General features: G+C 42.1%; 1 protein-coding gene across 5 annotated transcripts in view; it reads left to right on the top strand.

Annotated features, from left to right (window-relative positions):
* DPP6 (dipeptidyl peptidase like 6) overlaps positions 1–15,177 on the top strand; it is an 898,846-nt gene that overhangs the window by 559,090 nt on the left and 324,579 nt on the right. For all 5 annotated transcript variants that reach the window (XM_078059778.1, XM_078059780.1, XM_078059777.1 and 2 more), the window contains exon 3: positions 2,426–2,524. In XM_078059778.1, the coding sequence (XP_077915904.1) occupies positions 2,426–2,524 (99 nt within the window). The remainder of the gene's footprint in view (positions 1–2,425; positions 2,525–15,177) is intronic.

Genomic DNA, 15,177 nt, shown 5'->3' on the forward strand with positions numbered 1-15,177 from the left:
AGAAGTGAGCTAGAATCTTCCTTGAATAGTGAAGTTTACTCAGATAAAATTTATGTTTTAATAGAACTATTTATTTTCTGACCATATGCTTAAGAGTGTCTCAGATTTCTTTTCTTTTTTTTTTACACTCTGCTTTGGGCCATTGTACAACCATCTGTCATCTCAGAAACTTTTATACTTTGTTCTTGTTTTATTTATTTTATTTTTTATTGAAGTATACTCGACACATGCTATTGTGTAAGTTTAAAGTGTGCAACATGCTGATTTAATACATTTATATATTTCAATATGATTGCCTTTGGGGGGTTAGCTAATGCCTTTATCAGGTCACATAATTATCATTTCTTTTTTTAGTGGGAATAAGTAAGATCTAATCTCTTAGCAAATTTGTTATTTATAATACAGCATTGTTGTCTGTAGTCACTATACTGTGCATTCGATCTCTAGGACTGATTTTTCAACTAGTTGCAAATATATTTCTTAATTAGTAGATCACAGTATTACTTCACTACATTGATGTCTAGTTATCTTTAAAATATTCATTTACTGTTTGTTTTCCACACTGACATGCATCGTGTCTAAAGCTGTGTGTACCTTTTTCTGGGGCTGCTTCGGTTGCAGATGGAAAGGTCCTACAGGGAAGAATTAGATTTGGTTTAACAGGTTTTGTTTAGCACCTAGGAGAGCTCCCCATGTAATCAGGTCTAACGAAGGTCACTTTGAAAGGTAGCATTCTGTAATTTTCAAAAGACTTTTACACACATTAGTCCTTTTTGATATTCAAGAAATTAATCAATGCACACAGTAACACGTGACTCTTCTGACAACTTCAGTAATCGATAACATCCAGAGAGGCCAAAAGAAAGAAACCATATAGGAGATGTAATAAAATCTATGCATTAGAATCCTACAAGGAGCTTTGGGGGGTTCATTCAGAGAGTATTTATTTATGTTATCATGCTATCTAGCAAAAGTGCTCATTGTTTTCCCCACCTGCCACAGATTTTGAAGCAGAAAATTAAAAAAGGCAAAGGGTCCTGTTGAGGGCAAGCTCTAAGACAGCCCAAGAACAAGAAGCTGGCTCCACAGGCAGAAACTGAAAAGAGAAACAGGGATGCACTTGAAACTTAATCCTCAGGTCAGAGAACCTTTATGGTGGAATGCTGGCGTTCTAGTTCAACCAAACATCAAAATGTAAAAACAACATGGATCTGAAACCCCCTCACGTAAGCTGCACACAGACCTACACACCTTGATTGGCACTGAGGAGAGCCCCACACAGCAGCCCAGCACAGAACTGATTAAATGAGGACCCCGAGTCTTCAAGAGAAGTGCCCTGACAGCTGCCATCTTCTGTTCTAGAAGGATGATGTGCATCAGGAATGGTTAATACTGTTGCTGGTATAGCAGAAGTGAGAGTGGTCTAACGTACTACCCTTGTGTGTTCACTCTGTTAGCTACAACCCCAGAAGCTTCCATCTTGGGAAAGAGGATGAACGGTGCCAGGTTTCTATAGGCTCACCCTCCAGTGCCATTAACTAAACATCTCCTGTTGGGATGGATATGAGATTGGTACCTTCAAGGCTCACCCCAGGTGCTTACTCCCAAGTGGAGTGATGGAGAAGGAAGCAAGGTGAAATCTGGTAGTCTGCACACAGACATTTGAGGTGTGATTCTATCTGAACAAGAACTGATTCCCAACCCAGAGACAGCCAGGGACAAGTGAGGCATATGGAGAATCAATACTTACAGGATATGTCACTCACCTTTTCATCCCCAGCACCCAACATGCTGCCAAGTGTTGGCATTGAATAAATGCATCATGAGTGATTGATTACATCACACCACTGAGATCCATTCTGGACATCTGTTGCTTCCTCTCCTGATATTCCCACCTTGTTGTTCATAAATCAGTCTTGAAACGTTTACCTCTGTTCCTAAGAAATACGATCATTTGTGTGTTCGAGTGGAGGGGGAGAAATGATACCATTTTACTGCACCATGATCCCCTTACCATAGTTTTTTTTTTTTTTTTTAGATTTTTATTTATTTATTTGACAGAGAGAGACACAGCGAGAGAGGGAACACAAGCAGGGGGAGTGGAAGAGGGAGAAGCAGGCTTCCCGCTGAGCAGGGAGCCCGATGCGGGGCTCAATCCCAGGACCCTGGGATCATGACCTGAGCCGAAGGCAGAAGGCAGACGCTTAACGACTGAGCCACCCAGGCGCCCCCCCTTACCATAGTTTTTGATATTTTAATTAAAACCAAAAAGCATGACTAGCTTTTGTTCAGCCCTTATGTTATGTAGAGAAGGTATATGTTTTACCATACCTACTATTTCTGAATGGCAACCCCAATGTTTTATGGTCCTCTCTTTTTTTACCCCAAAATAAAAGGTTTAACTATTTGCCATGTTCTTTTCTAGCGGAAGATAATAGTCTGTCTCAAAAGAAGAAGGTCACAGTAGAAGATCTCTTCAGTGATGATTTCAAAATTCACGACCCTGAGGCTAAGTGGATAAGTGGTAAGTCCTGAGTCCTGCGTGCGCACAGGAAGCTACTTTTCCACAGTTTGGGTTTGGTCTGTTAGACCATGTTCTCTCTTTGGCTGTAGAAGTGGATGCCCAGAGCTCTTGCTGTGATAATCATCTTATTATCATTCTAAAAAATGTGCATCTGGTAAAATGGGGCTGTTTCTTCGTGAGAAGTGGGTTCTCTGTGTCACCTCCCCGAATCATTCTTTCTCAGATGGAGATGTGAGCTGTTGCTAAGCAACAGGACCAGGCAGAGATACAGGCGAGCTCCCTCGCTCTCCGTGTTCTTTCTTCCCTTTTATACGGCCCTGCTTTCACTCCCGGCTAGATAGAGGGGTCGAAAGGAACTCAAAGGCTTCTTCTCGAATGCCAGTAAATGAACGAGAGTACGGAGCCTGGTACTCATTTGAGAATAAATTTATTTTCCTCTTGCTCTTTAGTCTGGATGTAATCTACTTTTCTTGTTTTGTGGGGGGGAATTAAACAACAAAACACAATTGGAGGCAAAAAGCAATATGTATGTTCATGATGCATTTTTTGGTCCAGGACATAATCCATTTCATCCACTTGTGGCTGAACTAATTTCCGAGTGTAGTCATGGGAGAGAAGGTGTGAATGACCATGCACCATCCTGTGCACGCTTTGCTGCCTCCCCCTTAAGTAGTCCAGCCAGCATACCTCTCCTGCTGTCTCCATGAACGTGGATTTCATTGAGGGATCTTCAGTGGGATGCACTTGAAACTTAATCCTCAGGTCAGAGAACCTTTATGGTGGAATGCGTCTAGTTCAAATCCTGGCTTTTATAATAAATGAGGCCCAGAGAGGTTAAATGATTTTTTTTTGAGGTCACACAGCTTGCCAGTGGCGCAAATGTAGTTGGAAACCTGTCTCTTGACTTCCCATTTAGTGCTCTTCCCACTACTGTCTTGTTGAGTGACACAGTGTTACTGTGTTTTCTTGCTGTCAGGCTGCTTCTGAAACACTGCTCATGCTTCACAGACTCTCAAAAATCAACTAGCAATGGCTCTTCTCCATTTGTCTCCAGCTAGGGCAGTAGCTTCTCTTTTATCCTCAACTGTGGCCTCAGTATTCATTTCTGATCCTTAGATTAGCTTATTTAAAAATGAGAGAAGTAGATGGAGCTCAGAGGGAATATATTTTGTACAAAGGAATTAGGGAGAAATAGGAGCAGTGTGCTGGGAATAGCGGTTGGGGGGGACCCACAGAAATCCAAAATGCAGAGAGAGCCAAGGTCTTTTTGTTTGATGGAGGAAGTAATTTTACCTTTTGTGTTGAGGGAGACTTAGCACTTGCTCTCAGTTTGTGTTGACCCTTTGCATAGGCAGGAGGAAAGTACTAATAGCATACTCCGGGCTCAGTCTTGGGAATGAAAGGTGGTTACCCTCTTCTTAAAGATTGTGAAGTCATATTCTAGAAACAGAGCTAACAATGAGTGGCCAGGCATTTCAGTCTTAAAGAATGGCTAGGGGTTTACTAATTAGAGAAAGCAGAGAATAGACCTCCGGGGAATGTAAGGCTAGAATGTTAGTCTGTGCTAAACCTTAGTGAAGAAAAGAAAGTAGAGAGAGAAAAAGAGGAGAGAAGGGAGGGGGAGGAGAGGAAAACTGGTAGAGAGGCAAAATCTAGGGATAAAACAAATTGGAGACGAGGAACACTGAACCATAGCTGTGGGGTTCAGAGCAAGTCAGAAGAAGCCCTGCAAAGACTCCATGAAGTGCTAAAATAATATTCCTATGTCTGTTTATTAGGGTGCCCATAGTTGCAGACTGGGCCTAAATCAGCATTCTATAAGCAAAAAACAAAATTTTAAAAAAAGCCTAGATCTGGAGTCACAAGTGCTGGTAAGTTTCTGCTGGAACTATGTTGGTTATAAGGAGTTTGTATCTCATGAGCTAATTCACACTGCAGAGGAGTGGAGCTGGGCCAGAGGTGTGCTGGCTCTCTGGCCAGAGGAAACAAGCCAAAATTTCTTTATTGGCAAAGTTGGGAGTTGATACAAGCAATTGAGAAATGGCCTCGTGTCTGTCCAGCAGAAAATGTCCAGCCTACCTGTTTGGCAGGTTAATTCTATTCATGAAGACCACCTGCAATTCTAAATGAAGTGCCTTTGGTGTCCAGGACCTTTCTTAGAAGTACTCTCCCTTTGTAAATGTACACATCCAGTGTAACATTTTGCTACAAAGTAACCAGTAGTCAGGTTTCTCCAAAGACTAGGCACCAACCAGAGGGTAAGCGAACATGACTGTTTTTCTCCCTACACTCCTCTTATCTGTCCTCCCGCTGTTCTTTCATGCGTTCCTCTTCCTGATCATTCCCTTTCTCCCTGATCCCTAAAATGTAATAGCTTAAATGGATGAAGTAGCTTTACAGTGGTTAACTGAGACTTTATAATTGATTCTTCACAAATACCATAAAGAATTTATCCATTTCTTCAATATCACAAGTCTAAATGTGAAGATCCAGGGAAGGATTACCACATTCATAGGATTATCGAATGATGTGAAGCTGTGTGTGCTTTAGAAATTATCAGAACATTGCTTCATTCAGTTAGTATTTACTGAGTGCCCACAGTGCAGCAGGCAAGGAAAACAGTGTTGGGCCCAGGGAGCTGTTTCTTACTGGTAGCCTTGAGAGTCACCTCTGTCATCTACCGTACCTTCTACCACCACCATCACCATGACAGCCTCCTTTCTCTCCTCCTCTTTTCCTTTCTCCTCTGTCTGTTCCTCCTCTCTTCTTCATCATTATCACCACTACACCATCATCACCATCACCACCACCATCACCATCACAACCATCACCATCACCACCATTATCATCACCATTACCATCACATCACATCATCACATCATATGACATCAATACCACCATCATCATCCTTACCACCACCATCATCATTGCCATCACCACCATCACCACCATCACCATCACCACCATCATTACTATTACCATCATCATCACCATTATCATCACATAACATCATCACATCATATGACATCAATACCACCATCATCCTTACCACCACCATCATCATCACATCACATCACATCATCATCATTACCATCATCATCACATTACCACCATCATCATAACCTCCTGGGGGTTTCCTGTATCTTATGCTCTAGGCTAAGTGCTTTGTACATATTAAATCATTTAATTCTCACAACCATTATTCCCATTTTACAGATGAGGAAACTGAGGCTTATGGTGTTCAAATAACTTGATCAATATCACAGTTAGTAAGTAGCAAAATTTGGACTTGAACCTGGGTCTCTCTGGTCTTTATAAATTGTGCTACATTGGATCGAACCCAGGTTTCTGGTGTCCAGCCATTTTCTTTCACAACCTCACTAGCAACATAGTGCGTTTTATCCAAAACTATAAGTTGCGAATATTTCAGAATTATTGTCTTCCCTTAAATTCTCTATTCTAGCTCTCCTTATTCCCATGATGTCAAGCTAACAGAATACCTAAGTGATAAAGAAAGTGGAGTAATTCCCCATGGAGAAAGTAACTTGATTGTTGTATTTTTATTATTATTTTTTAGTGCACATCAACCACTAAAGATAACAAGTGTAGCTTAGGTTTAGTATTGGAGTTAATAGTCTAGAACCTCATACACTTTATCAAGAGGAAATTTATCGGGTTAGAGTTAAATTTCTCCTCACCCATTTTTATACTAGAGACTTGCTCTAATCTACCTTTTCTGAGAATGATTGGTATAATAGTCTTCATACTCTCTACCCTCACATATTGGTTGCAACCAGATGAGGTCTGTGGATCAGTAGAATGGATACATTGAGCACCCCCTACAAAGAAGGAGGTCCACACGTCCTCAAACTGGCCACAGTGCAGTCTCTCCACACACTCGCTTGGTGGAGGGAATTCTCCCTTCTTTTGTAGTAACCACATTGTACTGCTCAGCCTACTGGATTCCTTGATGTGCTGTGCTGGCATTCCGTGATGTGAGGGGGTCAGGCTTTCACCCCAGCACCCACCGAAACTCCTCCATGCAGTCCCCGCTAACCTCCAGGTAGCTGCCTCCCATGGTCACTTCTCAGACCTCATCTTACTTTACCTGTCAACTGATTACTCCCTCCACCTGGGTGGACTTCCCCCTGACCTATAGGTCATCATATTCCCTTGGCTTTATTTCGACGGTAGGGGTGACTCCTTCTCAGGCTCCTGTGCTGCTTCTTGCTCTTCTCCCTGACCTTTCATGGTGGTGGGTCCCAGGGCTCAGCCTCTGGTCCTCCCCACTGAGTATCTGCACTTCCTCCCTCAGGGTTTTCATCGAGTTTCATGACGTTAAGTATCCTCCATCTACTGATGTCTCCTGAATGTGTGTCTCCACACTGCATCTCTCCCGAAGTTCTCAGCTATCATCACAACCTTCAGCTTCAAACTCCAAATCTGAGTTCTTGATCATTCCCCCCCACCGACACACACACAAAACAAAAACCAAAAAATAACCCCTGCCCTATCCACTGCTTCTCCCAAGTCAGTCCATGGGAAGTCCATCCTTTCAGCAGAACAGGCTAGAAAGCTCAGAGTCATCCTTTGCTCTGCTCTGTCTCTTGTACCTCATATCGATCCATCAGGAACTGTGCCAGCCCCACCCAACATACTCAGCACCCATCCAGACTCAGCCAGACATCTGGGTTCATGATGCCATGCCACAGGCAGATTTGGCAGTGGTCCCCCCGGAAGGATCCCGACCAGAGACAGGCATGCTGCAAGCAAGACCAGGAGCAGGGCCCTCCAGCTGCTCCTCGGATAAAGGCTCTTTCTGGTGCCAGGAGAAGGGGTCACCTAAGGGACTGGGGTGGAGTTTTTATGTTTCCAACTTCTAGATATCTGGATTCCTCACACCTCTCATTTCTTCTCACTGTGTGCACCCCTAGGGGAAATCATTCATGCCCAGGACTGTGGTTACTATTCGTGTCAGTGAGTTTCAATTCTGTAGCAGCTCACACGCTCTTGTGAGCTACCAGCGTGTGCCGTGTGTGGCAGTGTGTGTATGTGTCCCCCTGACTGATTTACACGTCCGCTGGGGTATCTGATGGATGCCTCACAGGCGCGTGGCCAGCCTCCCCCAGTCTCCCGTCACAGCGCTCACACTGGCTCCCCACCGTTCTTAGGGTGAGGCACACAGAGAGGAGGGGGTGTGCTAGGCATTAGGAGCATCCTGTGCATGAACCACCCTATGGGAGAAAGAACATGGACTCTTGAATCCATCAAAAGAAGCTCAAGTCAGCTCAGAGTAAGGGGAAGCTGGAGAGACACAAAGGCTGAAGAAAAACAGAAGTGTGTAAGTGGAAAGTAAGCAGAAGGCTGATCACAGAGAGTCCAAGAAATGGAGGGTCCCGGGGGCCAGGACTGCATGCCTCACCCTAAGAACGGTGGGGAGCCAGTGTGAGTGCCTCTCTTTTATACTTATCTTTTCAGGTAATGTAATATGTGGGATAATAATAAGTGCATTTGGGGGGAAGTTTATAACATAGATCATAAACATATTTCCATGTAATAAATATGTATTTCCATTATCATCTTAATGTCTGAATAGGATCTCATTACATAAATGTACCTTAATTTGGCCATCTTCAGAAGCTGCAATGTTAGTGTGTGAGTGGAAGTGAAGTGGCTGATATAAAAAGCCATCATGAATGATGGATGATAGGATGTGCAGCTGAGTAGAAATGGAGGGATGGGAGGAAGGACAGCCAGGTATGACTCGGAGATTTGAAGCCTGGTTAACTGGAATGGCCATTGCACTGATGGGGAGTTGGTTTCTATGGTTAGATGATGAGTTCAGAGTAGAAGTTGACAGAAGATAAGTAAGTAGAAATGCTCTTTACATATTGAGGACCAGGCATGAAGCTAGGAGAACAGTCAGAGCCGCTTGGAGAAACGTGGGAAGTAGGCATCGCTGAGGGGCTGCTAAAGTCTCCTGGTGGGTGGGGGAGGGGGGCCAAAGGCCAGAGGAGGCAGGAGGAGAGCCCTGAGGTGCAACATCAGGGAAGGCACAGAGAAAGTGAGTTAGGAGAGCCAGCCTACCCGTTGTGTGGTGGCAGGTGGAGAATGCGTCAGTGGGAAATTGCCCACGGTGGCCACATACTTCCTCTACCAGGAGATACCCTCTTACTCTTACTAACGCCAGAAAGAGGGTGTAATATTTGGCTATAAACAGCTTTTGTTCTCCCCTCCCTGCATGTGTAAACAACAGCATCAATCTTCTCTGGATCCATGGAGTCTAGTCCCTCCGCACAAATTGTCCGAGGCCAGATGTACTCTCAATAAGCATGTTTGCTTTTGCAGGTTTGCCTCTTAGGAAGAACTGAAGCTTGCAGATGGTCTGGTGAGCTCATGCCCTGTGCAGTGAGCAAGCCAGGGCCATCTGCACCCTTCAGGGAACGCGCTGTTCCCGGCCAGTATCTTCAGGACACAGGCACGCCCGGGGCTGACGGGCAGGAGCTGCTCGCAGGGCCCAGCTCATGTGTCTGCAGCTCCAAGGGGGAGCTTCTCAGACGCTCTGTCCTCCTCGCTGTAGCCTTCAGCTTCAGGTGGACTGTGGCGGAAGACCAGTGTGGCTGGCTCCGGAATCTGTGTTTGTTTTTATGCTCATTTCCATTAATCCAGCCCCTTGTGAGCAGAGAGCCCTCTGTGTCTCTTGGATGGAATACTAGAGAGACCATAGAATTGGAGAAAATTGCTTCCTTTGAATGTAGGAAAATATCAGCTGGCTGGTGATACCAGAAAAGTATATGTTTTAGAAGGTAAAATTGGAGATAGAGCACAGGGCTCAAAGCAACTTGATTTCCATATTTGCTTTTTCCTCTTCTCTTTTGTTATTCGGAAAACACAGATGGATTTTTTTTATATATATATATATATAAAGCTCGTGGAGTTGGGTAGAGGGGGAATTCAAGTATAAAATGGTTTGGGTATTTCTGCTGCTTTGTGAAAGCCACATTTTTTCAATCAAAACCATAAAGTCATAGAGTTGTGGAAAGTGAGGAAGGCCCTAAGAGGCCATTTGCGCAGCATATACTAATTGGCCAGAAGTAACGTCAGGGAAATGCCCAGAAAGGACAAGTTTCAGAGACCAAAGGTGTTCTTCAACGTCTCGGTGAGGAGGTAAAAATAGCAATGGCATCATTTGAAGTCATTGCATAAAATACATATCGAAGAACATCATTACACCGTATTCAAGTCTGTAAGAAATAGATGAGATGAAATTCTAGGACACAATTGTGTAAACCACCAATTTCCTCTCTCTCTTTTGTAGTGGTTTTCAAGATTCCACTTTTCCTCAGGAGAAGAGAACCCCAGTTGTCTGGTATTAGGAGGCCAATTATGTCTCAGACTATTTTAAGGCAATAAAGTGCACCCACACCGTTGCTATCCTAGGCTCTGACTGAGGCTCTTTGGGCAGCCCCCTGTCTGCATTGTTCTGTCCTGTGCTTAATGCATCTTCCACATTCCTAGCATCTGAGCTGAAACTATTATCTGCTTAAGGTCCTTCGAACATTTCCTGTTGGAGTTATCTGTGGAAGGACGGTAGCATTTATTTATTTATATTTCTTTTTATATGGCCATTTCTCCTTTCAGGTTTTTTTTTGAATTTTATTTTATTATGTTATGTTAATCACCATACATTACATCATTAGTTTTTGATGTAGTGTTCCATGATTCATTGTTTGCGTGCAACACCCAGTGCTCCATGCAGTACGTGCCCTCGTTAATACCCATCACCAGGCTAACCCATCCCCCCACCCCCTCCCCTCTAAAACCCTCAGTTTGTTTCTCGGAGTCCATAGTCTCTCGTGGTTTTTCTCCCCCTCCGATTCTTCCCCTTTATTTTTCCCTTCCTACTATTTTCTTTTTTTTCTTTTAACATGTAATGTATTATTTGTTTCAGAGGTACAGGTCTGTGATTCATCAGTCTTGCACAATTCACAGCACTCACCATAGCACATACCCTCCCCAGTGTCCATCACCCAGCCACCCCATCCTTCCTACCCCCCACCACTCCAGCAAATCTCAGTTTGTTTCCTGAGATTAAGTATTCCTTATATCAATTCCTCATGGGGTGCCTGGGTGGCTCAGTTGGTTAAGTGAATGCCTTCGGCTCAGGTCGTGATCCTGGAGTCCTGGGATCGAGTCCTGCATCGGGCTCCCTGCTCAGCAGGAAGTCTGCTTCTCCCTCTAACCCTCCCCCTTCTCATGCTCTCTCTATCTCATTCTCTCTCTCAAATAAATAAATAAAATCTTTAAAAAAAAAAGAATTCCTTATATCAATTTCTCATATCAGTGAGATCATATGATACTTGTCTTTCTCTGATTGACTTATTTCACTTAGCATAATACCCTCTAATTTCATCCACGTCATTATAAATGGCAAGATTTTGGGTTTTTTGATGGCTGCATAATATTTCATTGTGTGTGTGTGTGTGTATATATATGTGTGTATATATATATATATATGTATATATATATATATACCACATCTTCTTTATCCATTCATCTGTTGATGAACATCTTGGCTCTTTCCATGGTTTGGCTATTGTGGACATTGCTGCTATAAACATTAGGGTGCACGTACCCCTTCGGATCACTACATTTGTATCTTTGGGGTAAATACCCAGTGCTGCAATTGCTGGGTCATACAGTAGCTCTATTTTCAACTTTTTGAGGAACCTCCATACTGTTTTCCAGAGTGGCTGAACCAGCTTGCATTCCCACCAACAGTCTAGGAGGGTTCACCTTTCTCTGCATCCTTGCCAACATCTGTCTTTTCCTGACTTGTTAATTTTAGCCATTCTGACTGGTGTGAGGTGGCATCTCATTGAGGTTTTGATTTGGATTTCCCTGATGCCGAGTGATGTTGAGCACTTTCTCATGTGTCTGTTGGCCATTTGGATGTCTTCTTTGGAAAAATGTCTGTTCATGTCTTCTGCCTATTTCTTGATTGGATTATTTTTTCTTTGGGTGTTGAGTTTGATAAGTTCTTTATAGATTTTGGATACTAACCCTTTATCTGATACGTCATTTGCAAATATCTTCTCCCATTCTGTTGGTTGTCTTTTGGTTTTGTTGACTGTTTCCTTTGCTGTGCAAAAGCTTTTTATCTTGATGAAGTCCCAATAGTTTTTTGCCCTTGCTTTCCGTGCCTTTGGCAATGTTTCTAGGAAGACGTTGCTGCGGCTGAGGTCAAAGAGGTTGCTGCCTGTGTTCTCCTCTAGGATTTTGACGGACTCCTGTCTAACATTTAGGTCTTTCATCCATTTTGAGTCTATTTTTGTGTGTGGTGTAAAGAAATGGTCATTTCATTCTTCTGCATGTGGCTGTCCAATGTTCCCAACACCATTTGTTGAAGAGACTGTCTTTTTTCCATTGGACATTCTTTCCTGCTTTGTTGAAGATTAGTTGACCATAGAGTTGAGGGTCCATTTCTGGGCTCTCTATTCTGTTCCATTGATCTATGTGTCTGTTTTTGTGTCAGTACCATACTGTCTCGATGATTACAGCTTTGTAATAGAGCTTGAAGTCCAGAATTGTGATGCCACCAGCTTTGCTTTTCTTTTTCAACATTCCTCTGGCTATTCGGGGTCTTTTCTGGTTCCATACAAATTTTAGGATGATTTGTTCCATTTCTTTGAAAAAAGTGGATGGTATTTTGATAGGGATTGCATTGAATGTGTAGATTGCTCTAGGTAGCATTGACATCTTCACAATATTTGTTCTTCCAATCCATGAGCATGGGATGTTTTTCCATTTCTTTGTGTCTCCCTCAATTTCTTTCATGAGTATTTTATAGTTTTCTGAGTACAGATTCTTTGCCTCTTTGGTTAGATTGATTCCTAGGTATCTTATGGTTTTGGGTGCAATTGTAAATGGGATCGACTCCTTAATTTCTCTTTCTTCTGTCTTGTTGTCAGTGTATAGGAATGTCACTGATTTCTGTGCATTGATTTTATATCCTGCCACTTTACTGAATTCCTGTATGAGTTCTAGCAGTTTTGGGGTGGAGTCTTTTGGGTTTTCCACATAAAGTATCATATCATCTGCAAAGAGTGAGAGTTTGACTTCTTCTTTGCCGATTTGGTTCCCTTTAATTGTTTTTATTGTCTGATTGCTGTGGCTAGGACTTCTAGTACTATGTTGAATAGCAGTGGTGATAGTGGACATCCTTGCCATGTTCCTGACCTTAGAGGAAAAGCTCTCAGTTTTTCTCCATTGAGAATGATATCCGCTTTGGGTTTTTCATAGATGGCTTTTATGATATTGAGGTATGTACCCTCTATCCCTATACTCTGAAGAGCTTTAATTAAGAAAGAATGCTGTACTTTGTCAAATGCTTTTTCTGCATCTATTGAGAGGATCATATGGTTCTTGTTCTTTCTTTTATTAATGTATTGTATCACATTGATTGATTTGTGGATGTTGAACCAACCTTGCAGCGCAGGGATAAATCCCACTTGGTCGTGGTGAATAATCCTTTTAATGTACTGTTGGATCCTATTGGCTAGTATTTTGGTGAGAATTTTTGCATCCATGTTCATCAAGGATATCGGTCTATAATTCTCCTTTTTGATGGGGTCTTTGTCTGGTTTTGGGATCAAGGTAATGCTGGCCTCATAAAATGAGTTTGGAATTTTTCCTTCTATTTCTATTTTTTGGAACAGTTTCAGGAGAATAGATGTTAATTCTTCTTTAAATGTTTGGTAGAATTCCCCTGGGAAGCCATCTGGCCCTGGGCTCTTGTTTGTTGGGAGATTTTTGATGACTGCTTCAATTTCCTTAGTGGTTATGGGTCTGTTCAGGTTTTCTATTTCTTCCTGGTTCAGTTTTGGTAGTTGATACATCTCTAGGAATGCATCCATTTCTTCCAGATTATCTAATTTGCTGGCATATAGTTGCTCATAATATGTTCTTATAATTGTTTGTATTTCTTTGGTGTTGGTTGTGATCTCTCCTCTTTCATTCATGATTTTATTTATTTGGGTTGTTTCTCCTTTCTTTTTGATAAGTCTGGCCAGGGGTTTATTAATATTATTAATTCTTTCAAAGAACCAGCTCCTAGTTTCATTGATCTGTTCTACTGTTCTTTTGGTTTCTATTTCATTGATTTCTGCTCTGATCTTTATTATTTCTCTTCTCCTGCTGGGTTTAGGCTTTATTTGCTGTTCTTTCTCCAGCTCTTTTAGGTGTAGGGTTAGGTTGTGTATTTGAGACCTTTCTTGTTTCTTGAGAAAGGCTTGTATTGCTATATACTTTCCTCTTAGGACCACCTTTGATGAATCCCAAAGATTTTGAACAGTTGTGTTTTCATTTTCATTTGTTTCCATGAATTTTTTTAATTCTTCTTTAATTTCCTGGTTGACCCATTCATTCCTTAGTAGGATGCTCTTTAGCTTCTATGTATTCGAGTTCTTTCCGATTTTCCTCTTGTGATTGAGTTCTAGTTTCAAAGCATTGTGGTCCAAAAATATGCAGGGAATGATCCCAGTCTTTTGGTACTGGCTGAGACCTGATTTGTGACCTAGGATGTGATCTATTCTGGAGAATGTTCCATGGGCCCTAGAGAAGAATGTGTATTCTGTTGCTTTGGGATGGAATGTTCTGAATATATCTGTGAAGTCCATTTGGTCCAGTGTGTCATTTAAAGCCTTTATTTCCTTGTTGATCTTTTCCTTAGATGATCTGTCCATTTCAGTGAGGCGGGTGTTAAAGTCCCCTACTATTATTGTATTGTTGTCAATGTGTTTCTTTGCTTTTGTTATTAATTGGCTTATATAATTGGCTGCTCCCATATTAGGGGCATAGATATTTACAATTGTTAGATCTTCTTGTTGGATAGACCCTTTAAGTAGGATATAGTGTCCTTCCTCATCTCTTATTACAGTCTTTGGTTTAAAATCTAATTTGTCTGATATAAGGATTGCCACCCCAGCTTTCTTTTGGTGTCCATTAGCATGGTAAATGGTTTTCCACCCCCTCACTTTCAATCTGGAGGTGTCTCTGTGTCTAAAATGAGTCTCTTGCAGATAGCATATCGATGGGTCTTGTTTTTTTATCCACTCTGATACCCTGTGTCTTTTGATTGGGGCATTTAGCCCATTTACATTCAGGGTAACTATTGAAAGATAGGAATTTAGTGCCATTGTATTGCCTGGAAGGTGACTGTTACTGTATATTGTCTCTGTTCCTTTCTGGTCTATGTTACTTTTAGGTTCTCTCTTTGCTTAGAGGACCCCTTTCAATATTTCTTGTAGGGCTGGCTTTGTGTTTGCAAATTCCTTTAGTTTTTGTTTGTCCTGGAACCTTTTTATCTCTCCTTCTATTTTCAATGATAGCCTAGCTGGATATAGTATTCTTGGCTGCATATTTTTCTCATTTAGTGCTCTGAATATATCATGCCAGTCCTTTCTGGCCTGCCAGGTTTCTGTGGATAGGTCTGTTGCCAGTCTAATGTTTCTACCATTGTAGGTTACAGATCTCTTGTCCCGAGCTGCTCTCAGGATTTTCTCTTTGTCTCTGAGACTTGTAAGTTTTACTATTAGATGTCAGGGTGTTGACCTATTTTTATTGATTTTGAGGGGGGTTCTCTGTGCCTCCTG

This window comes from Halichoerus grypus, chromosome 12 (genome assembly GCF_964656455.1).
Source record: "Halichoerus grypus chromosome 12, mHalGry1.hap1.1, whole genome shotgun sequence".
Classification (NCBI taxonomy): Eukaryota; Metazoa; Chordata; class Mammalia; order Carnivora; family Phocidae; genus Halichoerus; species Halichoerus grypus.